This window comes from Sesamum indicum, linkage group LG15 (genome assembly GCF_000512975.1).
Source record: "Sesamum indicum cultivar Zhongzhi No. 13 linkage group LG15, S_indicum_v1.0, whole genome shotgun sequence".
NCBI lineage: Eukaryota > Viridiplantae > Streptophyta > Magnoliopsida > Lamiales > Pedaliaceae > Sesamum > Sesamum indicum.
Genome location: NC_026159.1, coordinates 1,172,028 through 1,185,938, shown reverse-complemented (window position 1 = coordinate 1,185,938; position 13,911 = coordinate 1,172,028). Strand labels below are relative to the sequence as shown.

Sequence of the window (13,911 nt, the reverse complement as noted above, 5' to 3'; positions counted from 1 at the left end):
AATATGTAATTTTGCTTGCTGCCATTCTGGATCCAATTTTACTTAAGTTTCAAGAATGTGGCAAAAGAGCAAAATTCGCAGAAGGGCAATCTTTTACAAGCCATTTATCGTTATGACATTTAAAGTAGAAAGAACGAAATGAAGATGGCGGAACAACATCAATTGCAATTGCTAAGCAGGCCTATGAAAACGGCAGAAAATCCCATACAAAGGTCAAGAACTCAGTAACATAAGAATTGTGACATGATAGTACCAGTCTGGTCTCAATGTCGAGTAATTAATCATAAACATATTTGCTTCCGGCAGGAGGAACCAATGGTAACGACAACAAACTTACACCAGTTTACTGATATTGAAGTCGGGAGAATAATATTAACTCTATAGCTATTTACAAAAACTGATACTAGAGCTCAATAATGAAGAAAGTCTTTATGCCACTCCCTGAGTTCGGTTGTCTATTCATCAAGAGAAAACCAGGACAATGGATTTGTCAGCATTTTACGGGAAACGAAATAATCGCATTGGGGCATCTCTGCCGTGGGAGACGCCTAGTTTTCTTTCCCCATCCCGCTAAACTTCTCTCCTCAAGTTGACAAATGGGCTTCTGCACTGGGGTTGAGCAAAGTGCTCTTGTGGTTATAGGTGTCGTTGGACCAGCCGAACGCTTCCTTCCCCTACCGTTCCTCGTGGAGCTTCGTTGTGACAAACCTGACTGCAAAGTTCTACCTTCAGCTTTCAGTAACTCTTCAAACGCCTGTAGATCCTCAGTCACTTCAAGACGTGACAATGTAACCAAACCAGGAAGTATGTCGCGTTGGAAGTCCTTTCGTTGTCTCCCCCTCCTTGACTGCCCTCTTCGAGACCTTTTGGACAATGTAGCATTCCCAATCTCATCGTCACTTGGATTGTTCAACACAGCTGGCTCATAGTGATAGTATTTTTCCTTGGTTTCTTCTAACTTTAATGTCATGAACTCAAAGTAGTCCATACCATCAGGAATAGATTCTTCTTCTTTACATGATCCATTCTGATTCAAGGGAACTTCGACATAAATGCTTGGAGTATCACCACATTGAGATAAAATTGTTTCTGCAAACCATTTGAGATGATCCCTAGATGCGACTTCTGGAGGCCCGCAAACACAGTCATCAACCAAATTCTTCTTCCCAGACAACAAGATGGAAATTATGGCCTCCGCTGCAATTCTATCACGTTCTTCATAAGAAACTCCAGGGTTTCCTTGAGGCATGTCCATTTTCCTAGACTTGGATTCTTTAGGAGATGATGTATTAGTTTCGAATTCAACAACTGCTGGAACCTCCAAATCTATCTCTGTGGTTGCAATTTTTACAATAGCTGTTGGGACAGAAGGTGCTGATGGAGCGTCCTCCTCTTCCAAAGACAAGTTCAAATCGATATGATGCCTCAAGTCAGATATATAGTTATTTAATCCTTTCTGTAAAACAAGATTCTTGGTTTCAAGCTGATTCCTTGAAACATCTTCATCTGTTTTAGCTTTTGTAGCACTATCACCGCAGATACCAGGGCAGTTGGCCCTAGAGAGGTTGTCTCCAGAATTTGGATCCTTGAAGCTTTGAACGATATTAGAAATTGGAAAACCAAGAATCTTTTTAGTACTGATACTGTTGTTGATCTCATTGATTCCACCCTCCACATCCTTGGGTGCTGAGATTTCCTTGTCCTGCTTCGAAGCTTGAAAGGAGCCATCAGCCATCTCAGATTTCCCAAAGAACTTCTGAGAACAACTTTGCAAAGAGTCCAGATTCATGAAATACGACCTCTTCACCCCTTTGTTTGGATCACCACTATCTTGTGAATTTTTAAGAAACCAGGGCAACCCTCCCCTGGAATTCTCCCGGTGGCTTTGACAATCTGCAAGAACAGTATGATGTTGAGGAACCACCTCTTGAAACTTCTGGAAGTTTTCTGGATTTTTCTTCAAGACTTCTGCAGGCTTCAAGTTCATGTCATCCATATTCATGAAACATTTTCTGTTATCACTTTGCCCTTTGACAAAGTTTGATCCAATTGAAGAACAGCCCTGCAACCATTTCCCATTCATATCAGAATGATAGGATTTCTGGCTCGATAGTTCGCTTTCCACATCTGCCTTGTTTTTGCCATTATTCCCATTGATTCCACCAAGCTCAAGATTTTGCACGTAAGATTTAGAAATCCATGAGGGTGAATCAAACGAGACAACATGGTGATTTTCTTGATGAGGTCCAACTTTCTGATCCAGAGTACTTGAAATGTTGGAAGCAACGTTAGAAGGACCATCATTTTCTTCAGAAATTTCAACCCCAAAGATTTTCCTTTTCCCACGAGGCACTGATGTACCCATATCCAACGGACAATTTGAAGGTTCATTTCGTGGTTCAGCCTGTAGTGGTTGAGGAAATGCCAGTGACTTGCCAGAACCGAAGTCTCCAACAGAAGAATGTTTGTCAAATCTCCTTTTCTCTGGAAAGTGCGTTAATTAAATACAGCATGAGAAATGAATGAATTGTAGCAGAAGACCTAGTCTAGCTAAAATGAAGCCATGTGCTCTCTAAACCTAGATCAACACTAGAAATGCCTATTCTTGCAAAAAAAATTCACATGCTTTGTACGTCGTCAGACAAACATGAAAACTTATACCAAGAACCCTGGTGAACGGCCTATCTTTATATGAATAAAATATCTCAGCTAAATACACAAAGGCGCAATATGATATGATAAGTGGGTTTTATGCATGATGGAATAGTAGCCATACAACAAAAAGGAGATCCCGCACTCACGAGGGGTATTTCTCATGCCACAATATATACACACAGGGTTCAATAAGTTTTTCACATGAAATAACTGTCACGGAAGTCTACAGAAGCACGAAAGTTTACAGAAGCAGAGGTCAAATGCATCCCTTTTTGTTTTGTTTTTTTTTCTTTTGGTGTGTGTGTATTTGAATGGGGTAGATTCGTCCCTTTCAACTTGAATATGTAACAGGATACTAAAACATAGTAAAGTCCTGTTGAGTTGACCAAACTTGAAAATGCAAACAAACTACACTAAAGCACACTCAGAAGGTCACGTTAAGCCAGTTGTGCAATAGAAGTCTCAAAACTTGAACAAAATGTTATATAGGCATACCTGCATGGTCATCAGAGTGATGCTCCTTCCCACTTCTTTCATTCCTCGATCCCAGAATGCTCAGAGAACTCCCGTTCTTTGCATCCAGGGAATTTTGAAAGAAATCTCTAGTCATTAGATTAAAGTTTGAACATGTATTTGGAGTTACCTCTCCTCTTGAAAGCGTTGGACCATCAGGAACTCCATCTCTTGGGTTGGTTAAACTTGTGTCTCCTGGATGATTGGTACGTTTGAAGCACAAGTTAAATCCCAAAGCCTCAGTATCACATTGAGATGTCTGAACAGCAGTAAGAGAAAATTTAGCATCTCTACCGTATGCGGCTGGATGGTTCCTGTTTGTGGAGGCAATTTCAACCCCCTGTAATTTACAAAATCTTTCTTGCATCCGCTTCTCCAGATTTCTATGGTATATATCAGCTGGAATTCCGAGGGTATAGGTTCCATTTGGGAAAACGCTGCACTTAGACAACCAAGGTTCACAAGTCCTCAAACTTCTTATGTCTTGGGTGCAGGGCAATACGGGCACACCGTTATCCTCCGGAAAACTGGGAAACAGTTTGCTAGAAGTGCCTGACGTTGGCAGACAATCAGCCATCGAATGAGGGAGATTCCATGTTCTTTTTGCATCTCCAGGAGGGATGGGAGCGAACAAAGTGCTCAACCGATGCTTTTCTCCCTTCATATCATCTTTGTTTAATTCTCTCCTCTTGATTTCATTCATCAGCTCTTGCTGTCTTGCATAAAGACGGTGCAGTTCCTGGATCTGCACAGTTAGGCATACAGAAAATATGAGATGGTTTCTCACCTGTCTATTTCTCACAAAATTCGGGCGTCGAATCACTTGTACCTGATTTCTGAAAATCGATTCATGCTCGAGAATTGTCTGCCTCACTCTCTCTGAGTCATATCCCAGATAACCATTTGTGTACATCGGGGATGTGAATGAGTCAGGATTCTGTCCATTTCTCAGAAGCTGGTTCTCATGATATAAGGTCCTCGCACCACTGCTTGTGCTTCCGTCAAGATCAATGACAGAATGAGACTCCCGCAGAAATGCATTACCTTGTATTTTAGTTCCCATCCCTGGAATCAACAAGGAGCAAAACAACAATTACCCAAAACACTAGTTAAACTAACTCACCCAAGAAAGATAATAACAACAAAATGTCGAAGAGAGTCAACTGTTATGTTAACAACAGGTTAGAACATCCAGCCTCAAAGAACCATGAAGCAAATGAGTACAGTTCATGCATTATCCAAGTCTAACAAACTAAGCAAATCACAAGAAACTCCTTGACCTAAAAAACGAACATATTGAACTTCTCCGCACTCATTTAAGCAAATATAATTATGTTTCAATCAGATCGTTCCTATCTAATTTTGCACAATGATTTAGGAAAGTGGCTCTTTCCTTCCAGCTGGTTTCTGCAGGTCATCAGTTCCCGGCACGTAAATACGGATGCTATCCAGCAGATCATTCATCAAAATGTAAAAAGAATGCTCAGATAATAATCATCAGCAAAATGTCACTACACATCCAACCAGTAGTCAACTACTGCAAATCAAACAACATACACACTACAATTCAGAAAATACCACAACCTTTTTACTTTTTCTGAGATGATGTTAACCACAATCTATATTGCTTCTTTCATAAACAAATTACAGTCCATTTACCGTAAACGATTTACAGTAGGGCTTTCATGTATGCCCAGAGTTTGAAAAACACAAACAATATGCCATTTCTTGAACTGTTCTATTTCACATTTAGGAAATTTCTTAAAATGGGCGAAATTGAGTTGAGCAATTATTACTGTGGAGGGAGAGCATTAAAGAACAGCATCATACCATGGGAAGAACCAAAGGCACAAGCTATCAATTTCTCAGAAGAAGCCAGCCCAGAATATGAACCACAGAATACCATAATTAAAATCCAAATGTATATACAGCACAAGGAAGCAAGAAAATTGGAACTCATAAGAAAGCAAGAAGAGAAAAGAATATTCAAAGTCTTAATGAAAGAAAATCCAAAAAGTTTAAAAAAAAAAAAAAGAAAGAAAGAAAAAGAAAAGAAAACGTATGAGGTATAAAAAGAGACAGAATTACCTCAAAACCCAGATTCTTTTTTCTGACTCCTTTACAGCTCCATATAAACAAATACCAAAGGGGTCAAAAATTATCCAAAGCAAAGCACAAGGAAGGGCAGAAAGCTAGAAAGAAAAATTCAGTTTGACAAGTTGGAATTTTTGTGTGCAGTAAAAGGACAAGAATTGAAGGACCCCAGAGAACAAAGCTGGAATCTTTCTACTGCCATTGGAGAACCTTCAAAACCAAAACAGCAAAAGAGAAAAATACAGTTCTTGATCAATCAGCCAAACTACATAGAAAGAGAGATTGAGACACACAGAGAGTGAGTGAGAGAGAGATCCAAGATAAGATCTCTTCTGTGTACAAACACAAACATGAACAAGTAACAAGTGTTTTTGCAAAGAACAATGACCTGAAATTTGTCAACATGTGAGCTCACCTTATTCTATGTACTTCTCTTTCTCTCCTGGCTTTAGAATCAATCATTTCTTTCCCATTTGGCCATATCAAACTTTGATAATAATAGTACAGTTATACAAGAAAGAAAGATTAAAAAACACCAAGAAACCACACATATATATGTGAGAATATATTATTAATTTATTCATATAGATTTTCTTGGTTTTTTAGGAAGTGAGAAAGGCATGCCTTGCCTATCTGTTGGGACATTTATTACATTATTCAGATTCTCTCACCTTCCATGCTTTTTGGCCTACATTATTTTTTTCTTCAAAATTCCAACTCTCAAACACCATCATTTATTTCTTTTACATATGACCATAAAAAAAATAAAATATATATTTTTCATTTTTCCGAAATGGGATTCTGTTTATTTTTTTTAAATATATATATATATGTGTGTGTGTGTGTATTTTAAAAAATAATAATAATAATTATTAAGAGGAAATGTACACATGATTTAAGATGCAAGAAAGAATGCAACTCTCCCACCCCAGTTTCCTAAAAGCATCTAACTGACCTCATCTACCTGCTTCTTGTCCCACGCGCAGGGGTAGCGACTGAAAGATGTTAGAAAGTACAATGAGGGTGTACGATGAAAGATATACTCCGGCAAGTGGAACACCACGTGCACCCGTGGCGCGTGGACATAGGATGATATGTTTCTTAGATTGACTCATAGAATGGCTGTTACATGGGAGAATTACAACGACCTAAGTGGGGAAGAACAGATATTTATTTATGCAGATAAGGACCTCCCAATTTATAATTTCTTTTTTTTTTATATATAAATTGACAAATCAAAAATTAGTTGGTAAACCTTTTATTTTAAATGTTATCTCAAAAACCAATGTGATTCAGATTTACGTACATGTTCGAAGTCACGAGTTCAAGTCATACTTAATATTTTATATGATTTTTTTGTAATTTATTTCATGATAAATCAAATATATTGTTCAATTTATTACAACATTAATGTAATCACATAATTATTATTATTACCAAAAAAGTGTATGTTAGAAGCATCATAATTCATTCACGAGTAAATTTGATGGGGGTGAGTTCCACCAGACGTATAAGTCTATAATGTATTATTAATTTTCTGTAGTATGAATTTACGATTGAGTCGTTGTATTTCTTGATTCATTCAAAAATAAAAATAAACTTGGGAGGGGTGTTTTGTGAGGTAATAAAAAGGATTGGGAGGGGCATTTTGTCACCTACCCTGATTAGCACATTTAATAATTTCAACTTCAATGAAACGAATAATAAATTAAGTAATAAAATTTGCAGGTTGGGTAATGGAATGGAAACATGAGCATTCATGAAGAATGAATAATTGCAGCGGACGGAGACTATTCTATTCTCTTACTTACCCATACATCCCTCTATCATCAATAATCCTCTTACCCTCTAATTATTTTTATTACATCAAATCATAAATCTTACCTATTTCTGGGAATCTACTTTCAATTTTTATTTTTTTTTTAATTCCGTCATGAATCTTGAAAATGAAGTAAGTTTTTTAATTTTGTGATTCTACATATGTAAAATCAATTATCTTATAATTAATTATGTAACTCGAGGATTGAACTAGCTTGAGGACATATACACAAAATCTAAGTAAAGCCCATGTTTTATAATCCGAGGTTGAATTTCTTTATACCGAGTGATCAGAATTAAAATAAATATTAAAGGGTAAAATTACAGCCACCTTCCCTGAAATCTGGTATAATTATAAATATCATCATTATTGTTTGAGAAATTATAAATACTTCCCTGATATTATCATTCATCTAACAATGAGCCCATTTCATTAGCCTACTTTAGGTTTCCGATTAATTTTTATGGTGAACTTATCAAAATACCCTTTTGGATTATATTTAGAATTTTCTAAAGTACTTTTATGGATTAATATTCCGTATAAGTTATTTATTTTACCCATTCTCAGATTTTTTTACACTTTTCAGTTTATCTAAAGAAGTTATTTATAATTATGTCAAATCTCAAGAGGGCGAGATATAATTTACCCTAAATTAAAACCTAATATTAGTGTAGCAATGGAAAAGTAGGAGTAAGTATAGTATTAGTATTAAAGTGGTGATGTTGTTGGAGAGAAAGATTAGATGGGATTCATAAATGGGAAGAAATTGAAGGGGGGTGGGTGGGATCATGTATTTGTCCTCTTCTCAATGCACATATACTACATAGGGTCCCCTTATTCCTTTTAAGATTTTATAGGGCAAACATTAGTTGAGGATTTGATATTATGCAACTTCTCATCTTTCCCTCATCAACCTAAACTCATCTCCTCAAGTAAAAAATTCTAGGCCCCACTTTTTTTATCCATTTTACTCTTTTAGGAAATGCCCAAATACCTATATTCCATCAATAATTTGTCCCTTTTTAGGAGTTATCATCATGCTCCATATAAATTTTATTTATTTATTTTTATCTACGTACTTTAATAATACATGAGTCGAGCATATATTCTGTGCTATTTTGCTTCTGCACCGTACTGTTTGAGTGACTGTTCATTTACTTTTATGTTATATTGAGATATTGATATAATTATAAATAGTTTGAACGAGAAATGGTGCACGTAATCCGGAATTAGGCTGGCAAATTTGGCCATTTGTGAGGCTTAGTTGTTCTTAGTAAACACCATCAACAATGTCCTTTCTACCTAATGATTAAGAGCCAGCTTAGATATTTATGTACTTAATTTCAGCTGTAAAATTGAGATAGTAAGAAATTCAATAGAAAAAGTATTGGAGGAGGAGAAATAATTATTTTAAGATAAAAGTATAATGAGATAATTATTGGTTGTATGAGAAAGTCAAATTGAATGTAGTGGTTTGAGCCAGTTGGCCAGAATTTACACAAATATGGAACACTTTGGTCTTTGGGTAGGCAGCAGAGCGCCAGACTTAGTTTGAATCTCCAATATTTGTAATCATTTTTTCTAAATTGTTCTCTACTGCTTTTACTCTTATTTTCGTTTTTTTTTTATTTTAATAAATGAATTTACTCCCTTTTTTTTAATTTATTTTTTGGAGATTTTATTTTTTTTAAAGAAAATAGTAATAATTGATGCTGCATCAAAAGGATTTTGAAGGAGAAAGATGAAAAAGAGACAAAAGCGTGTTTCATTAAAGGAAATTGCGGAGAGAGGCAGAATATTACACACTTTTGACATAAATATCAGTTTTCAGGTAAGCTAATAGTCGTGCTTTTCTGAGAAAAGCGGATTGCAACTTATAAGCCTAATTTTGCTATTAATTAAGATTATTTACAAACTCCCTTCAGGGCAATGACTCTTTTCCAGGCCCAAATACTGAGAATCACCAAACTTTTCTTGGGCCCATTAGGCCCAAGATTTCCTCCCACAGCCCAACGCTTCCGACGCTGGTATGCCCAACAACACTTGGGCTGCATGCAGCTACAGTCCAATACCCAGCCCATATCTCATCCCTCAGCTGTTCTCTCTCCCAAGCGCAGTACCCATCAAAGAACCTGAACTCCTCCACTTGAACTGCATTCCTTCTCACCATTTCAGCAGCACAGCCGACACTCTCTTTCGTGCCGTAATACAGACCTTTCATTACCTCCTCGAACACCCCGCTCTTACCAACTCCGTCGTTTTCTTGCTGGGGACTCACCAAGAACAGCCCTTCTTCCAACGGCCCGCCGAAGAACAATGGCCTGTCTGAAAACGCACCAGATACGTCCAATGCCGATGACCGCATCTCCTTAATGGACATGAGTGATGGCCTGTTGAGTATGATGCCTGTTGGGCCTATTGGCCCGGTGGAAAGTAGCAGGATAACTGTTCGTTCGAAGATGTGGACGCCGTCGAGCTTCTCGGTGGCGATCAACAAGCAGCCCTTCTCTGGTTCGTGGATGGTGTGTGCCCATTTGTCTCCTATTGTCATAGGCTGAGGCTGGTCCGTTGGGGCATCTAGATCAAGAACTGCATCGGGAAGTTCTTCGAGTGGGAAGGCTCGTTCTCTGGCGACTAGTCTTGCTCTGAATGATCGCCAGTCGGAGGTAAGAAACGGGCCATCTTCGTCCTGAGATGATGCTGACGCTGGACCTGATTGGCAACCTGATAAACATTTGAATTTTCATTAGTTCTGACTGAAACATATGTAAGTCTGACAAGCTAAGTCACATCAATCAAGATTTCATCAACCATGTTATGATTGTATCTTAGCGCTTGAATCATACCTAAGAAGCTTCGAACAAGGAGAACAGATTGAGTTATAAAACAAAGAAACCACAGAAGGGAAGAACATACATGATATAGAAACAGGAGCACCAAATTTCCTGGTTTGATACTTCGTGTGCATTTTCCTTGTGTGTGTAAGAATTCTGCCTCTGACTGAGGGAAGAACTTCCATGGTTTTTGTGAAGGAATTGGAGGAGAGACAGCAAGCTTCCATGGCGGTTTATTTCTCGCTCAACTTGATGACTCTGTGTTTCGAGGAAAATAATATATATGCACTGTATATAGAGCATATGGTAGCTCAAGGATAAGCTGAGATACACTGTATATTAGCATGTGGAATGCGGATGAATTTGCACCACGAATTATTCTAGACCCATAATGTCCAAGTGGGACCCTTTGGTTTTTTCCAGCTGACATTAAAGGCCCAGCAGACCGCACAGCCATTTTTCGAGACTTTATTGGGTGCAAGAATGAAGTGCTGGTGGTTGAGGTTATTCTAGAAAAATGTTTTGGTCCTTTATAGATTATGTGGCGTGGTTTCAGCCATTCCTGTATTTCTGTTTGTTGTTACTTTGCCTTCTACAGAAAGCTGAAAAGTGCATTAATTTTGGAGGGAGATGGTGGGGGATCAGAGGACCAGGGCCCACCCCTTTACTGAAAAAGTACCCAAGAATACTTAAGAGTAGCAAATTTATAGTATTCTATCGTGGCATTATGTCATTGGTAGCCTGAATTTTTTCATATCTCAAAAGTGGGGAAATAAGAGCAATGCTTGCGCCCCCCCCAACCCTCTCCCTACCAACCAAGAAAAAGGAAAAAGGAATGCTTTATGCACCGAGCGTATGAATGATTGTGATATATCTTTTGTAAGATATTTGTCAATCATTTGAGTTAACTATCAATATTTTGATTTCGAATTCTATTTCCTAAAAAAATTAGTGAAAGAATGTTCCTCACATTTGCTTTTGCATTCCAAATTCCAAATGTTGGATAAGAAACAGGTTGGCTCACAATTAATAATCTTGAAAGAAAATTGATTTTGTTATGATGGTCCTAGAGTGATAATACAGTGCTAAAAACATGATGGTTGAATTGAAGCTGAAAAAACGGTGTAAAATTAGAGAAAGTAATATGATGTATTATGGCATAATTGAATGAAGCTCTCAGAGTGAGTGCTAGACTACTAGCAAATGATACTTTCCAGTATTTATTACAGTGAACAGATTATCATCTACAGAATAGTATCACCATGTACATTTTACACTTTCCAAACTCAAATATTTGCTTGCATTATGTTAATTTCTTACAATTATACAACTATAGAACAGTGACCACGAATTCTTTTTGCGGACAAGTATACCTGCTGATTCATGCCTGTACAGAGAAGGTTCTGATGACATTCACCGTAAAGACTTTCTGCCCCACATCAAGGGCATCAACCCACTGGGCCACAACCAGGTTCTAGATGACAATGGATGGAGCATAAGGTATCTTTGTAAGATGCTGATTCAGTCCCTTGATCGTCTGGTATATTCCGTCTGATTTAGGGTGAGTTGTATCCATAACAGTGAATTCATGAAACTCATCATTTACCTCTATTAAACTAACTCCAGAAGGCCGTTTGCTGGCTACCTTTCTGATCTGCAATCTTGCATTTGAAACACTTCCCCAGTCTCCTGCTGCAGCATATATGTTTGACAGCACAGAAAAGTTTCCTGGCCCAGCTGTCTCTAGTTTCACTAACTGGTGAAGAACCTCCTCAGCTAGTTGCGCAGCATTATGCATTCGGCAAGCCCCTAACAGAGAGCTCCAAATAACAATATTTGGTTCAAAAGGCATGTTATGGAGAAGCCTAAAAGCTTCGCCGAGGCGCCCCTCACGACCCAAAAGGTCAATAAGGCAACCATAGTGCTCTATTTCAGGAGCAATGCCGTAGTCATTCACCATGCTGTAAAACTGATATATCCCATCGTTGACCATACCGGCATGACTGCAAGCAGCAAGGACACCAACAAAAGTCACTTTATCAGGTGCAAATCCTTCTTGCTTCATCCTATCATAAAGCTGAAGAGCCTTCCGTCCATGCCCATGCATGGCTAGCCCGTGGATCATGGCATTCCAGCTGACGATATCTTTTCTTCCCATTGCACTAAATATGCTCCATGCTCTATTCAAGCTTCCACACTTGCAATACATGTCAATCAAAGCATTACTAACCAGGGCACCACACTTGTACCTACTTTCCAGAATAGACCGGTGAACTTTCTTCCCTAGGCCCAATAAACCAGACTCAGCACTTGCAGATAAAATGCTAACAAAAGTCGCATCATCTGGCTTCAATCTCGCCTCCTCCATAAGGTCATAAAGTCCGGCTGCCTCCTTTGCAAGTCCCTTCTCAGCATACCCAGATATCATTATTGTCCATGCAACCAAATTCTTGTCCGGCATATTATCAAATAACACTTTAGCCATCTCAATGTCACCCGTTTTAGCATAACCAGAAATAACCGTAGACCATGACACGACATCCCTTGATGGCATTTTCTCGAAGATCTCAAACGCGGCGCTCATCTCTCCAGCCTTCACATACCCATCCAAAATGGCATTCCAACTCACCTTATCTCTATGAGGCATTTCATCAAACAGTTTCTTCGCTTGCTTCAACTCACCCGCCTTTACCAGCCCACTTATCATTGAATTATAAGTAACAACATCCTTCTCCTCCATTACATCAAACACAATCTTGGCAGCTTTAACACCAATCAACCCGCACTTGGAGTACGCATCAATCAACGAATTGGGCACGAACAAATCCGAGTAAAGATTGCATTTCTCCACATGGGCATGAATCATTTTCACGGATTGCAACCCCGAACAGGCCTTGAGGAGAAAAAGATACGTATAGTTATCCGGAAAAATTCCAGACCACCGCATTTCCCTGAAAACCTCAAAAGCTTTGTCAGGCTCAGAGTTCCTAATATAGGCCTTAATTAACGTGTTGCACAGATGAGCATTGGGGTTCTGAATTTGATCGAACACATTGATTGCTAATGACATTTGTTGGCACAATGACAACGCTGAGATGAGTTTCGGCGCAACGAAGGGATCTTTATGAAGATTGGACTTATATATGAGAGCATGGAGTTGTTTTAGCTGGTTCAAGTCCGTGCACTTGTGGAGGTCCGCGAGTTTTTGCTCGAAAAGCCTCCGCCTGGAGAAAAACGTCGGAGCTCGAATTGGCGCGGGCATCTGCATTTTGTAGTTCGTGGGGAAGACAACTTAGCTCGCATGCGCAGAGATGAAATCGGCGGGCCGAAAGTTTGAATTGGAATAGAACGAGTGTGTGAACGAACGGTGGACACTAGAGATAAGAATCTGATTTTTTTTTTTTTTTTCTGATGATATTTTGGAAGGTAAAACTCAATTTTGCCCCCTCCAATGTGGATTGTGGATTATGCAACATTTTGCACAAAATCTGATGTGAGTTCCACAACCATGTCATTTGATTATTCCGTGGGTGTTAGTTTACTTATTAATAGGTGAGGCTGGGCTGCTTGATTTTAAAATTATTTTGGAGAAAAGTCTTACATAGAATTAACTTTTTTTTCTAGACAACATAAAATATATCTAAATTATAATTTAAAAATGTAACTTTGAATATTACAAATCCCAATATGCGACTTCAAGCCATTTGTGGTAATTGGGACTTGAAAGGCTAATGGTATTGAGCCTCCAAATATGGAAAAAGAAAAATAGTTGAACTGAGGTGTAGACGTGGACGATGTGGTTGAGGTTTTTTACTAAGGAATAAAATTAGAAATTTTATCTCAGCATAATTGCACACCATGTGAATTGCAATTTCCGCAAGGGGGTGCTATTTTCAAGAAGAATGGGTCTCACTTAATGAATAGTAACTTGCATAAAAAATTAATATTTTGGTATTTATAGTAGTGTTAGAAATTATATGATGTGGTGGATTGTAT

General features: G+C 38.3%; 3 protein-coding genes across 9 annotated transcripts; all 3 read right to left on the bottom strand.

Moving 5' to 3' along the window:
* LOC105177292 lies at window positions 146–5,831 on the bottom strand. 7 transcript variants are annotated; one of them, XM_011100386.2, is made up of 5 exons: window positions 5,678–5,800; window positions 5,257–5,472; window positions 3,998–4,233; window positions 3,151–3,913; window positions 146–2,484 (listed from the first exon to the last, which is right to left on the bottom strand). In XM_011100386.2, exons 3-5 carry the CDS (start codon window positions 4,229–4,231, stop codon window positions 491–493), a joined length of 2,991 nt encoding a protein of 996 aa, XP_011098688.1. In that variant the 5' UTR covers window positions 4,232–4,233; window positions 5,257–5,472; window positions 5,678–5,800; the 3' UTR covers window positions 146–490. The 7 variants fall into 7 exon arrangements, with proteins under 7 accessions (XP_011098688.1, XP_011098689.1, XP_020554879.1 ...); XM_011100387.2 differs by having other exon boundaries at window positions 5,257–5,285; XM_020699220.1 differs by lacking the exon at window positions 5,678–5,800 and adding an exon at window positions 4,999–5,022 and having other exon boundaries at window positions 5,257–5,654.
* LOC105177291 (UPF0301 protein BF2109) lies at window positions 8,824–10,267 on the bottom strand. The gene is made up of 2 exons (XM_011100381.2): window positions 9,998–10,267; window positions 8,824–9,805 (listed from the first exon to the last, which is right to left on the bottom strand). The coding sequence occupies exons 1-2, from the start codon at window positions 10,140–10,142 to the stop codon at window positions 9,042–9,044; spliced, it is 909 nt and encodes a 302-aa protein (XP_011098683.1). The 5' UTR covers window positions 10,143–10,267; the 3' UTR covers window positions 8,824–9,041.
* On the bottom strand, window positions 11,284–13,427 carry LOC105177289 (pentatricopeptide repeat-containing protein At3g29230). Its single transcript, XM_011100380.2, has one exon. It carries the CDS (start codon window positions 13,181–13,183, stop codon window positions 11,390–11,392), a length of 1,794 nt encoding a protein of 597 aa, XP_011098682.1. The 5' UTR covers window positions 13,184–13,427; the 3' UTR covers window positions 11,284–11,389.